Here is an 18678-nt window from a genome sequence, read left to right as displayed (position 1 = left end):
GTAGGTAGCAGTGGCAGACATATTTTCATTATTAGCATCTCTATCAGTATGTGTGAGACAGAAAAGGAAGTTTTTTTTCATTCAAAAACAGCAACTGGTAAAAAGTTGATAGGCCAGCCTTAAGATTGAGCTAATGTGAGGCAACACTACACTTTTGTATTCAGGTCAGGTAAAAAATTATAAATGTATCGTACTGTATGCTTCTATTACAAATATGCTCATAGATCACTCAAAAGCATGAGGCAACCATGAATGATTATTTGTGTAACATGTAACAAGGAGTGTGCTGTTATTGTCTCCATTATGCAAACACAATGCAAATACTAGTTTAATGTAGTGATATGAGTGCTACAAAGTTGTGTGGCATGCAAAACACAACTGGAACCCTCATTTCACTATAGTGGCATGAAAATATTAAAACCACCCCCTCCACACACACACCCTCATCAGAAAGGGAAAAAAAAAATCCTGTCTCCCCACCTCAGTAAGCAAGGTCAAAACAAGTGACTGGCCCACATCACTCTCTAGTGGTTAGAGGCAGCACCGCATACACTCTGTCATCTCCCTCTAAATGATGCAGAATCAGGTTTTGTTGCATAGATTATCATAATTTTTTTAGGAAGAACTGTCTGACATTTGTGTTTAACTTGCTGTGGCTTTCTCTTAACTAGACTAAAAAGTGTGTGTGTGTGTGTGTGTGTGTGTGTGTGTGTGTGTGTGTGTGTGTGTGTGTGTGTGTGTGTGTGTGTGTGTGTGTGTGTGTGTGTGTGTGTGTGTGTGTGTGTGCGCGTGTGTGTGTGCGTGTGTGTGTGTATGTGTGTGTGGGTGCGTGTGTGTGTGTGTAAGTATTTTAAGGTTTGTTGTCAAAAATTCCATCTGCTAAAGAGGGGAAAAATGACTCCATGCATGCACACCTTAAATCTGAGTTTAAGATGTGTACATTTCAGTAGGATTTTGTGATATTACAACTAGTTTGGAAGCCAGTCGTGGTCCAATATGCAACCTACACAAGTGTAATGTATCCAGTTCACATATACTAATATACTGATAATTGACTTTTCAGCAGAGTAGAAGACATCTTGTGTCCAGCGGTCGAACTTTTGATATAAACAATATTTGCATATTCATTTATTCTAGATTTTTCAATGAGAAGGAAGGAGTAGATGTAGATGTATTATTTTTTAACAAGGTAATTGAACTTTTTTGTGGTAAAACAACATGCGATACAAAATATTATTTAAAGCAGATAATTTTTTTTACATGTCTGGAGGGGAGCTTTAAACTATGATTGTGATATTTATAAGTAATAGTTATCTTTCATAATAAATGTCACTGGCAGTATGTGTGCATGTGCAGTTTTGGAAGAAGTTTTCAGATTATTTGCTTAAGTAAATAAAACAAGAATCTAAAAATACTCTATTGCAGGTAAATTCTGTGTTCAAAGTCTGACAAAGATGTTTTTACTATTTTCAGACTGATAGTGGACCTGTACTGCAGAATGGCAACCACAAAGGCCCTTAAAATAGCTATTAATCAATGACCAACTCTCTCGTTTTTATCACAGTTCATTTTGGAGGCTCTGCTAAATTATTGCACTCAAATAAATACATTAAATATAGTCAAATACATGGGCTTTCTGGATAGGTAAAGATTATACCGACCAGTGAACGGTTACAATAAATCTAACAAAATCTGACATTTAAAAGAATTATTTTCTACGTATAAATCGACTTTATTCACTAGCCCTGACTGTAATTGAAGCATGTACTGTAAAAACAAGGCACACATCCAAATGATATCCAGCTAAAATTAGCCTCCCAGAATTTTATTTCCGAAGCTGGAAAGAACTTTATAGCGCTCTGTTAAGAGGCAGAGGCTCTCAATAAAGTCTAAATTATACAGTAAGCAAAACGTGGAGAGCAAACACTGTCCAATGTCCTTCTGGTGTGGTGTGGTTCACTTTGATTCAGCTGATACAAGTATCTGCTATCAGTATAATAAATGTGACATAATTCATTCTCCAGTACCTCATGTTGGTCTTTACATCAACTAGGAACTCAGTTAGTAGCAAAGTTCAGCAATGTTCAATGATAAAACCCATTTAGACTGAAGCAAAGTTCACCTGACTCTACTGGTATTTCTAGGGCAGGGCCAACATTGATATACATTTCACTGAGTAAGCTTTTCCAAAATATGGCTTCACGTGCACGAAAAAACCCTTAGAAAACAGACAAAACACGACAATAAGTGACTTCCGACAGCCTATTCATTGGCCTGCCCGCCTCAGTTCAGTCATCGTTTCTGTGGAGTGTACTATAGTGCTAGCAGCCTGTTGGTTAGGCTCATAAAAGGGTGATAAGGCTGAGATATTAAACGGCAAGTTAAGGACATAGGAAAGCTGTAACAGATATTATCACAGGCCTGTACAGAATCTGATCCAAGATACCTAACAATAAACTAACTTCCTTTCCAAAGAGAATTTGCCTTCCAGTTCCCATCACTGTATTCCTGTACTGAAGTATAAAGTCTGAAGGAACTCTATTAAAGGAATTCTGATTTTCTGAGTTGTCCCCTGGTCAAACTTGTTTAATAATGAGTTTGTTATTGCATTTTTACACACAGTTTTAAACTAATGTAGCCTTCAAATAGGACAGTGGTTCACAAGGAGTCCACATTAGGTGAACATCTTGACACAATCTTTCATGACACAAAATATATCATGTAAATTACTTCACATGTTAACTTCACACTGCAAGAAAGTTGTATTTGAAGGCAACTGAACTCCAGTGGTCATATAACAATTCTACCTCATTTTGACTAACATTAACCACCTGGCTTTGCTTTAATAGATGGTTGGACTACCTTGATCTATTTAATATTGAGAGGTCAAGAGGTCAAAGACTTTTATAGGAGCCTGGGCAGCCACTAGGATATGGCCAGAAACCTTCTGTTGATGTACCCTAAGATTTATTTCTGTTATTTAATTTTATTATCTATTATTCGGTAACTTTCCTAATTAATTCATTGGTTGTTTGGTCCATAAAATGTCAGAAAATAGTAGTAGTCGCAATTTCCCACAGAAGACAAGCAAATATATTAACACACGAGAAGCTGGAACCAGTGAAGGTTTGGAATGTTTGAAACACTTAATGATTCAATTTCCTACAGAAGGACTAATCGCTTAATCATCTGGTTGTTTCAGCTCCAATATAAATATAAAAAAATATATGTACAGTATAACCATGTGGGAGCCATGTATTGTTTGTTGTACTGTCACGTCTACTTTACTTTGAATTGATTTATAAAGCTTCAATTCCGCAGGGCAGGAGAAATTTCTGCATTACTTCCAGTCTGTCAGAAATGAGTTTTCATATTCAGTAAATAACTATACTTTGTCATTTCTGAACCGTTATGCATTTGAAAAAAAAACCTCATGCAATGAGACATTTATGATCAATAATTGTATTATATTTAACAGGTATTTTATAAAACCTAACTATAATTTGAGAGTTGAACTATGTCTAAAATTATACTGTAAGATACCAAAAATTCCATTAGATCAAACATTACAAAATGTAACAAATACATATAACTCAAACTGATAGATTCTAGCTCCAGCACAAGCTGGACATGGCAGCCCACTTAGGATAAACATTAACTACTTATGGCTATCATTATTCAACTAAATACCTGCAGCAAATACAAACATAAAGTGACCCAGATTAGCTAGCATACGTTGCCTTGAAATGTAACACTATTTGAAAGGTGTCCACTTTCAGAGGAACACAAACCACCTCAGTCCTCTGGCATGCAACAAGAGTCCTACTGGAGACCTGGAGGGTATAAAGTCCCGAAAGGCCTCTTAAGAAAAACCAGAAGTGGCCTGTGGCTGGTGCTGAGGCTGCTGGGTGTACCAGGACAGATAGAAAATAATTGTGATTCTATAGTGGTGTAGAAAGCCACCCAAACCATAATGACATGTTGAAATAACACTGTAACACATGTCACACAAACTGTATAGCTTTCAACTGTGGTTCATGGGAGAATGTATGACACTTCCTTGTGTGACTTCATTAGGATGAGCCATTTCTTCCTGTGTGTAATTAGTGAGAGCTGTTTAACCAGGAAATTAAACTGGTAGCCATTTATTATATAGAGTAAATAAGCATTGCTTAAAGTAAAGAAAATACATGCAATATGTGATTAAGGGGTGTTTTAAAACTGCAAGTGGATGAGTTCTGTTTTTATTATAAATGTGTTAAACATTGTTTTTCTCATCAGGGTAGCTGTGATAAGAGTAAAGCTCCTGTTCCTGATCAAGACTTTCTCTTTTGAAAGTTAAGCATTGACCTTTATGAAAACTACTGTGTTAGCCTACGTGTACAATATAGAGATGGTTACGGTATGTGTGGTAAAATAACACAACCTACAAGCTAAATCTAAGTTAACAACAGAGTCAGAGAGGTCTGGCCTGACACAACACCTCCATCTAGAAATGCACTACATTTTTGCTGACCAATATTTGGAAAGTTACATAAGTCACATAAACTATCATGGGATTCCAGTGAGGTAATAACATGTATGACCTAATACTGATTGCCCTGTAATTTATATGGACACAGTTAAACAGATAAGGCATTCAGCCAAGTCACTTTTATTATGAATGAATCAGTCAGTTAAAGTTTGATCTATTATCACTGACTCAATAAAATGACAAAAATAATATCAAACCAACATAGCAAGTTGCCAGAGCCCTATCTGATGCCTTAAAATTGATTATTAATGGCAGCATGACCATATTGCAAAAAATACTAAAGAAAGCAATCCTTTGCATATTTAAAGCTGTAATCAGCAAGTGTTTGGCAACTTCATCATATTGATGATCAGAATTGGAATTACTGAGTTATACTTTGTGGATCAATTATTCATCATCATTCAGCCCATTTTCCCACAACAATAACAAGGAGTAAAAGCACATGGACACCTATACTTTTACTCTACAGCCTACTAAACTATCATCTATAGTACACTATACTACAGGCCACTATACTACACTCTAATCTACTATATTGTACATGTATGTTTTGTTTTTTTCTCCCCCCTCCACCTTGGAGTGGGACACACTACCCCCAACCACTGAACATTTACACTAGGACTGTCACTGCCTCTCTGGCTAATGGCTCTCACTCACTGCCAACTTCACATTCACTTCCTTACTACATACATTTACTATACAGCTCATACTGACCTATAGAATATTTATATTTATACCACTCTGTCAATATTGTACATACCAGATCTTTAGTGTACCTATGCATATCATAGCTCCAGCTGTTATTCTGTATGTTTACTATTAGCACAACTTGTACTTACACTTTCTTTTTATGTACCTGCACTGCTTACTATGTTCTACTGCATATACCTTATCATATTCATACCACTGTTAATACTGTTCATACTGTATATATCTAGTGTATTCATACCCCACACTTTTTATTCCACATTCTATTTCATCTATATTTTGTCCTGTAAATTCTGTACACTACTCTGCACCTAACTGCTTCTTGCACTTCTGGTTAGATGCTAAGCTGCATGTTGTTGTCTTAGCACCTGTACTCTCTGCAATGACAATACAGTTGAGTCTAATCTACTGTGTTGTAAACCCTTACTGTAAATGTGCAACAGTTAGTAAAAAGGCTATGTGTCATCTGTTGTCCCTGGACAGATCAGACTTGTCACACTACACAACATGCAGTACTCTACTATGCCAGACTACACACTACTAAAAAAATGATTTTAGATGAATTAAGGATATACTGTACTATATAGCCAATAGCAAAAGGCTAATTTGTCTTTATACAGTACATTATTGTATTCTAAAACCTACTACATATACTCTACTAGACCATACTACCATACTATATTATACATTGATTTATTTGAAAAACTCACTATAAATGTGGGACAAATCCTAAACAGATGTCCCACCACACGCCACTGTGCATACTATACTAGATTTCCGAGCAAACATCGTCCAACAGCGGAAAGCTAAGTAGCCTCTATACATCCTTGTATACTAAAGCCTATTAAGCTATACTATACTATACTATACAACATTCTACTATACTATATTCAACTGTACAACATTAACCTATTGAAAAACTATACTGTGAATGTGCCAAAGTAAAATGCCTATTATTTATCTGTAGTCCCTATACAGATGTCACACTACACCCCAGGCCACTATTACACTAAACTATACTATACTAACATCATATTCAGAGCAAACATGGCCCAGTAGCCCTAAGATAAATAGTATGTCTCTATCAGTACATAATTGTACACTAAAGCTTAATAAACTGCACTCTATATTACACTAGACAACATCCTTCTAGTCTACAGGTGACAATACTACACTCTACACTACCATACTGAACCCTTACTTATGCTAGTTCTCATCTGTTGTCCTTGGACAGATGTCACACTACACAAAAGGCGACTATAAAATACTACATTATAATCTAGAACACTCTACTATTCTATGCTGTCCTACATTATACTACTAGTATGTTGGTATTCACAGCAAATGTGGCCCTGGTGCCAAAAAGCTGGGTGCTCTCTCTTTCTTATCTTTATACTAAAACCAACTAAACTGGATTCTACGTAACATCACACTATTCAACACTCTACTATACTATTATACAAGTCACTATACTACAATCTAATACAATATATTTTGAATAATTTCAAAATCTTTACTCAAAAGTCCTCGGACAGATAAACTCTTACACTATTTTATGCTAGTTTTCAGAAAAAACAAAAGCAAACTACATTATACACTCTGTAACACTATACAACAATACAGGCCACTATACTCTGGCATAATACATTATACATGTGTTTATTACAAAAGAAATACTGTAAATATGCCACAGTTAATCAAAATGCAGTTTTTCATCTGTAGTCCTATACTCTATACCAGTTATTCTCAAAGTGCTTAGTCTGTGGTACTCTGCCAGGGGGTCCATTAAAACTTTGCAGATTCATTTAAATGATGATAAAAAAATGTTTTTACAAAAGGCTTCATAGTTCAACGAATAATATTTGAATGTTTAAATCTATAATAGATCATAGATTAATTTCTAATATAACTAATATATAACTCTTGGAATGGTGGAATGAAACTAAATGCATTTCCTTAAGTATTGTACTTAAGTACAAAATTTAGGTACTTTTTGAGTATATTATTCTGAAATGTGTCAATCTCATGATGAGTACTTTTACTTTGGGCACTTTAAGTATATTTTAATGCTGATATTTTTGTATTTTTTACTTGAGTACGAGTTTGAATGTAGGACTTTTACTTGTAACAGAGTATTTTTACACAGTAGTATTGCTACTTTTACTTAAGTAAAAGATCTGAGTACTTCTTCCACCATTGCTCTTAGAATCTGAAAATACAGTCTAATATCTTTCTAATACATTTCTCGTGTTTTTTGTTTTTCACATAACTAAGACTATGGAAGTGTAAAAAAAAAAAGGCAACGTCAAATTATTTCAAGGGACATACATGAGGGGGTCCCCGGTATATTCTTGTAAGGGGTCCTTGGCTTAATTTCTCTTTGAGAATCTCTGCTTACTATACTATACGCTAACTATCAGAGTAAACAAAATAGTATGGCCCAATAACCAAAAGCTAAGTGGTCTCTATTGTACATATTTGCATATGAAAGCCAACAAAATGACTCTCTTCAAAACTATACAACACTCTGCAGGCTACTCTACACTATACTCTATAATACTATTTTATTGAGAAGAATTGCTGTAACTGCCACAGTTAAACCAAAACCACAAGCTAGTGGTCTCTGTAAACCTGTGTGTACTGGTTCATTTGATGGTCTGCATTATGTTTATGTGACTTTTTCTTAAAAACCCAAATATTAACAGTAAGAGGACTGCAGGCCCAGTGAGTCTACACGTCCATCTTCATCATTGGTCATTGAGAGCCGCAGGGGGTAACGTTGGTCTTCACAGCCAAGCCAACAGATGTGGCAAGGCCTCGCCAGAGTAGTGACATAATTTCTGGAAAGGCCAGTAGGCTACGTTTTGGTTTCTAATAATAAAACGGCTTCCTAGTCCAACAACAACAACAGAGAAGGACTCTACCTACCGAGAAGCAGCAGTCGATGCGTCTGTTTGTACTCCCGTTTGAGCTCCTTCAGCACCCTGTCAATATTCTTACTGTGTTTCTTCGCCTCCTTCTCGGCCTCCTTCTCCTCCACCAGCAATTTGTCCCAGTTTTTCTGCTTTTGGGTGCTAGTCTTTTGCAGCAGCTGTAAGCGTCGGCCGCGGTCCTTCCCTGTCCCCTTACCGCTGCCTCCGCCACCACCGCCTCCTCCTCCGCCACCTCCGTTTTGTATGAGCACACCGTCGGTACCGGTGTCTCCACGGCGGTGCTCCCCGGCCGGGAGCCTGGCAGGGTCCCCGGGGCGCACCGGGCCGCCGCCGCCGCGTAGCGACGAACTCTCCCCGCATCCCCCGGCGTCCTCCTGGCGAGGTCCCACGGCGCGGGTCGGCACGGCGGTGTCCGGAGGCTGATCCGAGTCCGAGGTAGCATTGGAGATAGATCCGCTCAGGTCCCCGAAGAGCCGGGGACGCAAACTGTAGCACAGCCCCATGTTGAAACCAATATTTGTCTGTGAATGTGATTTTTCATAAATTAAAATATCAAAAAAATCGCAGTTGCGGCACCAGACCTAACGAGCCATCGTTACATTGGAGCTCCAGCGGTGAGATTTAAGTCTGAAATTGAGCCGAAAATGTGAATGAATTATGCTCTGACATTTGCTATATGTCATTTTGCATTTTCCCCAGTCAGCCTTCGCTTCGTAGTTAGTGGATCACCTGATCCTTTAGTGGACACTGCGGGTCCATCTTACCGTAAGTAACCAAAAGCACAACCTTGGGAAAAAAAGCGACTATCCGCTGCGCAGACAGTCAACAATCTGACTGCACAGTTGTTAGGTGCAATGCACGGCACGTCATGCTACTACAGTATGGCCATTTCGAGAATGCTGGTCATGATTTTCATTCCTCACATTTCATGCCTGCATGCCTAAAGACACTATTGCACTGTAGACAGTTAACCTTAATTCTCTTTATTATCAGACAAAGACACCAAATTATATTTCTTTATATAGGCTAATAAACATTTATATAATACTTATTTCTTATAAAATGACAAGCCTTTTGAAAATGGATTCAAAGTAATAAGTAGCCTAGTATATTTTAACACTGAGATGTATTACCAGACTCATTTTCACATATTCACAATATAGGCCTAACGTCTTTATATCAGCCTAATGTCTTTATATCAGCCTACTTCTTTATATCAGCCTTTTGATTAATTCTTTTTTTAGGCCTATCAATATGAGGTTTTCTAAATTCCACTAATCCGAGTGTCATTTATCAAACCTCTAAATATACAGGACCTATTTTGAGCCTCGAGCAGTTCAAGTGTTCCTGTAAATACTAGGCTATGAGAACTAAATATCCAGACTTCAAATTGGGATCCTGGGACCTCTCAAGGGTCCTGGGGTTGGTCTCAGGGGGCTCCTTAGGGAATTAAGTAATTATTTCATTTTGCAATCTAAATGCAGTAAACTTTACACACAATACATAATATATAGCTAAGAATATTTGTCTCCCAACAGCAGTCTTCACCTAGCAACACAATGCTGTTTTTTTAGGTGTGTGTGTGTGTGTGTGTGTGTGTGGGGTTAACTATTTACTGATCGTGGTCCTTTGTGACATGTATAATAGAAAATATGCGTTATAGGGGCCAGTCACAATATGATGCGAGGTTAAAAACGAACCACTAGATGGAGCACTTATCTTCACAATACATGTAGACTTCAGAGAAAAGTCAGTGCAGTAGAGCCAAATAACATCCAATATGTCAGGTACATTTATACTTTTCGGTAGGCTAAGCTTTTTGATCAAATAGTAGGCCTATAAGCATTATGTAGTTTTAAAATAAATTATTAAACTCATTTCCACCATAACCCAAATACAAGGCTGGGTTGACAACTGGCCCTCAGACACCCTAAAACCCCAGGTTCATGATATGTCACTTGACTTTTGGTAATGTAGGCCTAATTAATTGTAAATTTGCACCACTTTTAGGTACAACATCAACTAATCATTATTATTTAATTTGTGTGTGTCCATATGTGGTAGAAGGACCCTGTGTCAAAATCTGATTTTGATACCTATATATAGCTAAAGGTATACCTTATAACTTTATTTTAGTTCAGATTGTGGTTAGATATTTTTAAACACATTTTTGTAGGAGGGGTCCCAACAGCAATTGTTTGACCATGGGCCTCCCTACATGGCTTTTACAACAATGCCCTACGTGATATCATGCTACAGTATATCTGTGCATTTCTTTCTCTACAAATATATAATTGAATACAATCTCAAACCGCTCAGATTGAAACTAAGCATTATTATTTAATTGTGTGTCCCTATGTGGTAGAAGGACCCTGTGTCAAAATCTGATTTTCATACCTTTATAACTTTATTTTAGTTCATATTGTGTAGCTGTGGATATTTTTAAACACATTTTTGTAGGAGGGGTTCCAACAGCAATTGTTTGACCATGGGCCTCCCTACATGGCTTTTACAACAATGCCCTACCTACGTGATATCATAAAAATGTCAAGTAATATTACATGACATTTTTATAGGCCAGTCTTTATGTTAGGCTATATCTGTGCATTTCTTTCTCTACAAATATATAGAATACGATCTCAAACGGTTGAGATTGAAAGTTTATAACTGACCTTGTAAACAGTCGTACCAGGTTGCTCGTGAGTTTTTGATCGTATCATGATCTTCATCAGCAGAAGGCGTTTATTGCACAGACGTTCAAATGTCCTTTTTTGGGGGGGCTTTTGTAGGCTACTTGTGTAAAAGTACTTAGTTACGTTCCACCACTGATACTATTATATTACAAAGTATATCACAGTGCATAATATTGTACATATTATTAGCTAGTAAATTAGTATGAGTTTATTTTTAAGTCTCTGCGTTGCCTAGGAGACAGGAAGCCACCCTAAACGGACAGAGCTGGCAGGCATCTCTCCATCACCGTGTTATGTTCTTCATCAGCACGTAAATGCCTCTTATGTTCTTTAAATATAGCTAGCTACTGTAAAGACTTAAGATGTAATAAATATTTGGTAAAAAAAAAAAAAAAAAACTGTCTATTATGAAAATGAGGGGACACACACGGGTAATGTTAGCTTATTATAAATGTTGCTCTTTAGCTAGCTAGCTAGCTATGTAACGTTAGACCTAGCTAACGTAACGTTAACGTTACTCTAAGTAGCAGGGTTGCCTGTTGTTTTCTAACTAACGTTAGCTTGATAAGGTTTTTCAGACACGTGATTAAATGGTTCAATATAAAAAAAAAAACATGAACTTTGTTTTATAGAAAGGGAGAGAGAAAAACGTCAAATTTCAAGTTCTTTATTCAGGTTCATATAGCTAATTAGCCTAAATATAAGCAGTTGATGTCAAGTATAGCTACATTAAAACCCAATCCCTAATGCTAAAGCTGCCACTTTATAAAGGGCTTATAAAGTGTAACCAGTGAAAGTAACTAAGTAGGCTACATTTAGGCTACTTAAGTGCTATGCTATGCTACTTAAGTACAATGTTGCTATACTTGTACTTCACCTGAGTATTTCTATTTCCATTCTGCTATGTTATACTTCTACCTAACCACAATCTTCAAGGGAAATATCTATTTGTACTTTTACTTAAGTAAAATGAATTTGAATACAGGACTTTTGCTTGTAAGAGAGTATTTCTACACTGTGGTATTTCGACTTTTACTAAAAGATCTGAGTACTTCATCCACCGCTGTGTGTAACTAATGACTATTAATGGTTAATATATTAATCACTAATGTTTTATAGATCAGTTTTAAGCCATTAATAAGAACCACTTTTGGGTTGCCAGGCTGTGAGAAATCTGACTGGTGTTTATCCTCCTCTAGCAGATAACATGTTAAGATAAAACAACAACAGTAAAATAAATGATAAATAAAACAGTATAAAACAATAAAATAATTCTGAGACACATTAGCATAACACAGAGACAAAATAGAAAAATAATAACCAATAAGTAAGTGTAATGGCAAAAAAAGAAATACACTTACTCGAGTTACATGCCTGTGAAGTCGTGTACGTTATGTGCTGGCGCTACCCGAGCTGGCTATGTACTCCGATAAGAGAGTCGCTGCAACCTTTGGTTTTAGTTCAACAGATTTATTGACCTCCAATCCCAGCATGTGAATACAGTGCTTGTTGCTAGTATGTGTTTGTGTGTGGTTTTGTTCTCAATAACGCACACGGCAACACAACAGAATGTTATATAAGCAACGTGCAACTTCAGGAGCAGCTGTACTCGTGTCTGCAGCAAACTACAAAAGGAAAATGGCTGAATTGCGCATGTGCGCAAATGCGTGAGTCCAAGGAGTGACGTCAGCTCGTCAGTCCAGCAGGGAGTTTTCCACAGCCGCCCCCGGATTCGTGGGACGAATGCGCAGTAACAGTAAAGTCACTGCTGGGCTAGGGAGCGCTGGTATCTCCGTTGTCAGGCATCCTTGGGAGCTCTATCAGTTTGGCGACAGGACGTGTGTAGAGTTTGCCCTTGATGTCAATCTCTGCAGTCGTGCACCTTGCCATCGTCACTGTAGATAGTCCGTGTGATGCGTCCAACAGGCCATAGCGCTCTCGGGAGCTGTGGGTCAACATCCATGACGACAGCGTCCACAGCTAGGTCTGTCGTTGAGTTCCGCCACTTCTGACGTGGTTGGAGACCAGGGAGGTACTTGCGGGTGAACTGACCCCAGAAATGGTCGGCGAGTATCTGACTGTGTCGCCAGCGACGGCGTCCTAGCAGATCACTGGAGCCATACACAGCTTGGGGCAGCGATGCATCCCGCCGCCCCATGAGCAGAAGATTAGGGGTCACAGGATCAGGGTCTGCAAGGTCCGATGAAGCATAGCCTAGTGGCTTGGAATTGAGGATGCCCTCAATTTCAATGATGACGGTCTGTAGTACCTCCTCAGGGATGACTTGGTCCTTCAGGATGGTTTGGAGAGATGCCTTTACAGATTTAATTTCCCTCTCCCATGTTCCACCAAAGTGTGGAGCCAGAGGCGGGTTAAATCTGAAGGTGATGCACTGTGTTGCTAGCTGTTCCCTGAGCGATGGTTCAAGTGACTCGAATGCCTCGTGAAGCTCCTTGTCCCCACCGCGGAAGTTGGTGCCTCTGTCGCTTAAAATCTCAAAAGGTTTCCCTCTTCTTGCGATGAAGCGGCGGAGAGACAAGAGGAATGAATCGGTGTCCATACTAGGCAGTAGGTCGAGGTGAACACATCTGGTAGTGAGACACTTGAACACAATGCCCCATCGTTTCTCCTGTCGCCGTCCTATCTTGACCATATATGGGCCAAAGCAGTCTACACCAGTTGACCAGAAAAGGGGCTTGTTGAGTCGGAGTTGGCGGCTGGGAGGTCTGCCATTTTAGGGGTCACTGGCTTACCGCCACTTGCGACACTCCACACATTGCCGCTGGTGTTTCTTAATGGCTTGGCGGCCTCTGAGGATCCAATAGGTCCTTCTGATCTCTGCGAAGATTCGCTCAGGGCCTGCATGGAGTAAACGATCATCATAATCTTGCACCAACAGCTGTGTAATGGGGTGATCAGGCGCAAGAACAATAGGATGAACAGTGTCTTCAGGCAGATCCTCGGCTTTACGGAGACGACCCCCAACTTCGATAGTAAGGCCTAGAGTCTGGTCGTATTCTGGGGAAAGTGGACTGAGACGACTGGTAGGTCGGACAGGGTGAGAATGCTGCAGAGCGTTGATTTCTTCAGGGAAGCTCTCACTCGCCGACTAAGAAGTACCCCTCTGTCCAGTCGGTCTGAAGCAGACATAGGAGTGCTGCCGCCCCATGAAGGGACTGGTGAGTAGCCTGCAGTAGGTCAGACCAGGTGTTATACTGTGTTGGGTCAGGAGCAGATGCATCAAGGACAGTGAGTTGACCACAGAATGTGGATTTCCTGAGCTCACCTGCGTCTTCTGATTTTACCGTGTGGATAGCTGGCCATTGAGCCGGGTGATCATACAGGAAATCTGGTCCATTCTTCCAGCGGGTAGGTTGTGTCAGCTGATGTAGTGACTTTCCCGTGTGATGTCATCCGACGGGTTCTGCCTGCAGAGACGCATACCTCCAGCTAGTAGCATCCGTGAGCTCCTGTATTTCGCCTATACGCGTACCAACAAACACTTTATACTGAGACGAGTCGGACTGGATCCAGCTGAGTACAGTCGTAGAGTCTGACCACATTGTTGTCTGCCTAATAGGTATGGTGAGCTCAGTATGTAGCAGTTTAGCCAGTTGAGCACCAGTCAGTGCGGCACTGAGTTCCAAGCGGGGCATGGAGAGCTGTCTCCGTGGAGCAACACGGGATCTGGACATAATGAATGACACGTGCACATGTCCTTCGTTGCCTTCAGCACGCAGATAGGCGACAGAGCCATACGCCTTCTCTGAGGCGTCGCAGAAGACATGCAGGTCCACAGGAGAGTGATCAGGATCGAGGCTGACTGGCATATAGCACCGAGGCATGTCAATGTGATGAAGGTGGGATAGCTCGTTCTCCCATGATTGCCATACAGAGAGGAGTTCACCGGTGATAGGCTCGTCCCAGCCTTGCTCATTCCTCCAGAGAGCCTGGATCAGGACCTTAGCCCGCGTGGTGTAGGGGATAATGTATCCGAGTGGATCATATTGTGATGCCAACACTCTGTATACATTCCTCAGTGTGGGCTCCATGGCTACTGCTTGGCGGTGCTTGTAACCGATGGTGTCGGATGGGCAGTGCCACCGGAGACCTAGTGTTGACTCCTGGGGATCAGCTCTGTCTGCAGTCAGCCACAGCTCGCAGCCCTCTGACCTTGCCTCTGGGGGGAGATGATCGATGACCTCTGGTTGATTGCTCGCCCATTGTCTCATATCGAATCCACCGTCAGCGAGCAGGACTCTCATCTTGACGATAAGCTGTTTTGCCTGTGATGTAGAACGAAGAGACTGCAGGCAGTTATCTACGTAAAAGGCGTTGATGACGGAGTCCAGTACCTCTTGGTTGCCAGAGCTGTTGTCCTTGGCGTGCCGTTGCAGTGCGTATATAGCACAGCACGGACTGCAGGCAGTGCCGAAGGGTAGGACACGCCATTCGTAGATATCAGGGTTACGGTCTCTCTCCATATCCCGCCAGAGGAAGCGGAGGAGTGGTTGATCTTCAGGAAGGAGCCTAATCTGATGGAACATCCCGCGGATGTCCCCGCTTATGGCGACTGGATACTCCCTGAACCTGAGGAGCACGCCCAGTAGTAGTGAACCAAGGTTAGGCCCAGGAAGCAGGATGTCGTTGAGGGCAAGTTGTTGGTATTTGAATGAGCAGTTAAATACCACTCTGGCTTTTCCATTGTGGTGAACAAGGTGGTGAGGAATATACCATGATTCATTAGATTGGCTTGCCTCATCATTACTGATCTTCACCACGTACCCAGCCTTCACCAGCTTGTGTATCTCCTCCTTGTAGACCTTGGCTAGATCTGGGCTGCTGGCCAAGCGCCGCTCAGTAGCTCTTAGGAGGGGCATCACTGCAGCTGGAGGAGCATGTAGTCTGGGTGCCGCTGCTTTGCGTAGAAGAGGTGTAGCGTAGCGGGCTACTCCATCTACTGTGACCCGAATGGTTTGCTTATCCAGTGTGTTGATAGCTACCTGGTCTTGCTTTGAACGCATACAGCTTCTCCGATCTGTTTCTAAATGGCGGCGTCGATAAGTTTTATGGGTTACAGGTCTTGAGCAGGAGACAGGAATGCTGTATGCAAGCAGGAGGCCTCTCTAGTGGGGTTCTGGAGGAAGTTGGTAGGTCCCTGAATAGCCCAGCCTAACAATGTGGATATGGCCACCGGGCCACCTGGAGGTCCCGTCCGCACAGGGCATACTGGAGTGATTAAATGGGGATGGTCGGAACCAATGAGGAGCATGGGCTGTACTCTATTGAATCCCTGTATTGGTACTCCACTCAGATGGTCATACCTCTTCTTGAGAGACTCCGCTGGACATGATTGGTCGGCAAGACTCAGCTCATCTGCAGTAAAGGCATGGTGTATGTGGTATTTCACCTGTGTGTTGGTCTGAGACGACACTTCAAATGATACAGAAGCACCTTTAAGATTCACAACATCCTGTCGAATGGTCCTAAGGGGCAAGACTTCTTCTTCCTTGCAGAGACCAAGATGTTTGGCGGCAGCTGGAAGGATAATGGTTCGTTCAGAGCCGTCGTCCAGTACGGCATGTGTATTCAGGATCTTGCCTCCATTGTGGAGCTGAACAGGGACTACTTTCAGCAGGACACGACTGGAGTGGCTAGCTTGGCCCACATACACCATGCTGGAGGAGGTGCTAACTGTGAGGATGCTCTGATTAGCTTTGAGTGCAACCTCATGTAGGACGATGAGGTGTTGCTCATTACAGGTGGAGCATGGCTTCTTTAGGGTACATGTCTCTGGTTTGTGTCCGCGGCCACATCTCCAGCATTTGTCCTTCTCCTTTATCCAGTTAGCCTTCTCAGCTGTGTTGAGCTTAGCGAACTCAGCACAGGCACTGAGGTAGTGTTCTTGATTGGAGCAGTAGGGACAGTATGGTTTAAAGCGCTCTCGCTTCTTAGTAGAGGACTGACCTGGCTTGGGATTGGCTCCAGATGTATCAGGGCAATGAGGTGGCTCAGAAGTCTCTGGTCGGTTGGTGATGTAGACGCTGGCAGACTTAGACTTCTGGGGCCTTGTTGTCTTGTCTTTACGCTCTATCTGTGCAGATTCCACCCTGGATGCTTCGGTAGCTCTCCTTGATACCTGTATGGCTTGTGCTTTTCTCTCCAACCACACGGCAAAGTCAGGGAGCGTGTATGTGCTATCGGTGCCACTGCGGATGATCCCCTGGGATATGCAGTACTCAGCGAAGCGGTCTCTGTAGTTGGCAGGCAGCTTGCTAAGCAGAGTGTCTACGTGAGAGCCACATCTCAGCTCGGCTCTGGAAGGACCGTCCATGGTGCCTAGCAGGCCCACCAAGGTACTAACAGCTGATGAGAAATCCTCAAAGGCTTGTGCATCACCTGGCTTGATAGGAGGGGAGTTGAGAATGGCCTTCAACTCTCCTTGAACAAGCTGGCGTGGCTGGCCATATCGCTGTTCTAAGGCTTGCATGCTGCTAGTGTATGGGGTTGGATCATTCACATACCTCTTCGCCACCTGATAGGCATTTGGTAGTTTGAGGAGGTCTAGTAGCACCTGGTACTTATAATCCTCTGATAGATGTTTGTGTGGGCCAAGCACACTGTCCAATCCTTTCTTCAACATTATGAAGTCACTCTCCTTACCAGTACTGAATGGGGTCAGTTTAGGCTTGGGAATGCCGTATGAAGAAGCGATGGCCATTTCTAGGATGCCTGGGACTGTAGGGCCTGCCGGTGGCATGGCTGGTGCGTAAGGCTGCTGGCTGCATCAGTAGTGGTTGTCCTGGTGGAGGTGGCCATACGATGGATAATACAACCCAGCTGGATAAGGAGGATAGGCAGAGTAAGATTGGGACTGGCGTGCGTGGAGGAAGAGGATGCTGAGGGGGAGGATTTGGAGGCTGGAGACGAGGCTGAAGCATGTCGGGCTGGGCAAGCGGAGCCTGATGTAGAGCAGACTGTGCGCAGACCCGTGGATGCAGAGCAGTATCCTGACCAGGACAAAGTGAAGGCAGAGAGGTGTGGTGAGCAGGTACAGCGTGATCCATAGCTACCTGTTGCCTGGACGTAAGGGCTGGCAGGGTGTAGAGTGGGTTGGCCTTGTCCGTGTTGTTCTCCCGTCTGGGATGGCATGAGGTTAGGCTGCTGTGATGGGGAACCCAACAGGGTTGCTGACTGCTGGAGGGTTCTCTGACAGCTGAGGTAGTGTTCCACAGGGGACTGTGGACTGGGCTACCTAACTCTAGCCGAGGCAGGCTGGAGTACTGTTGAGGATACCGAGGGTATCGCGGAGGATAAGCTGGGCAGCTTTGAGGGTAAGGCATGCGTTTAGCACTGTCCATCGTAATCTGCAGTTCCTCCAGCTGTTTACTCATGTCCTTATTAGCGCCTTCAAGGGGCTGCCATCGTTCCTCCTCGCGAATCCTATGCAGGCTTTGGTCGGCGGTGGCAAGGTCAACCTGGGCTCGGTCGCTACACAACAGATTCTCAGTAGCCTGATGGAGGGGTCCCTTGAATGGCGGAAGCTGTTTGGCTGGATAGTCAAGCTCGAAGTCCGCAAGGTACCCGGGCGCTGTCTTACTCTGCTGGGGAGTTACGCGACATCTGGCTCTCTGTCGTAATCCTTGGAGGCTGCCATAGCGCGCGCGGGGGCAAAATCCGGCTCGAAGGACCACTTGTGAAGTCGTTATCGTTATGTGCTGGCGCTACCCGAGCTGGCTATGTACTCCGATAAGAGAGTCGCTGCAACCTTTGGTTTTAGTTCAACAGATTTATTGACCTCCAATCCCAG

General features: G+C 42.2%; 1 protein-coding gene across 1 annotated transcript in view; it reads right to left on the bottom strand.

Moving 5' to 3' along the window:
* LOC120568300 (guanine nucleotide-binding protein G(olf) subunit alpha) overlaps positions 1 to 8928 on the bottom strand; it is a 60839-nt gene extending 51911 nt beyond the window's left edge. Inside the window, exon 1 of the mRNA XM_039815709.1 lies at positions 8171 to 8928. Within this exon, the coding sequence (XP_039671643.1) occupies positions 8171 to 8678 (508 nt within the window). The 5' untranslated portion in view covers positions 8679 to 8928. The remainder of the gene's footprint in view (positions 1 to 8170) is intronic.
* Positions 8929 to 18678: the final 9750 nt, after the last annotated feature.

The sequence above is a fragment of the Perca fluviatilis genome, chromosome 11 (assembly GCF_010015445.1).
Source record: "Perca fluviatilis chromosome 11, GENO_Pfluv_1.0, whole genome shotgun sequence".
NCBI lineage: Eukaryota > Metazoa > Chordata > Actinopteri > Perciformes > Percidae > Perca > Perca fluviatilis.
This window is presented reverse-complemented; position numbering and strand designations above follow the sequence as displayed.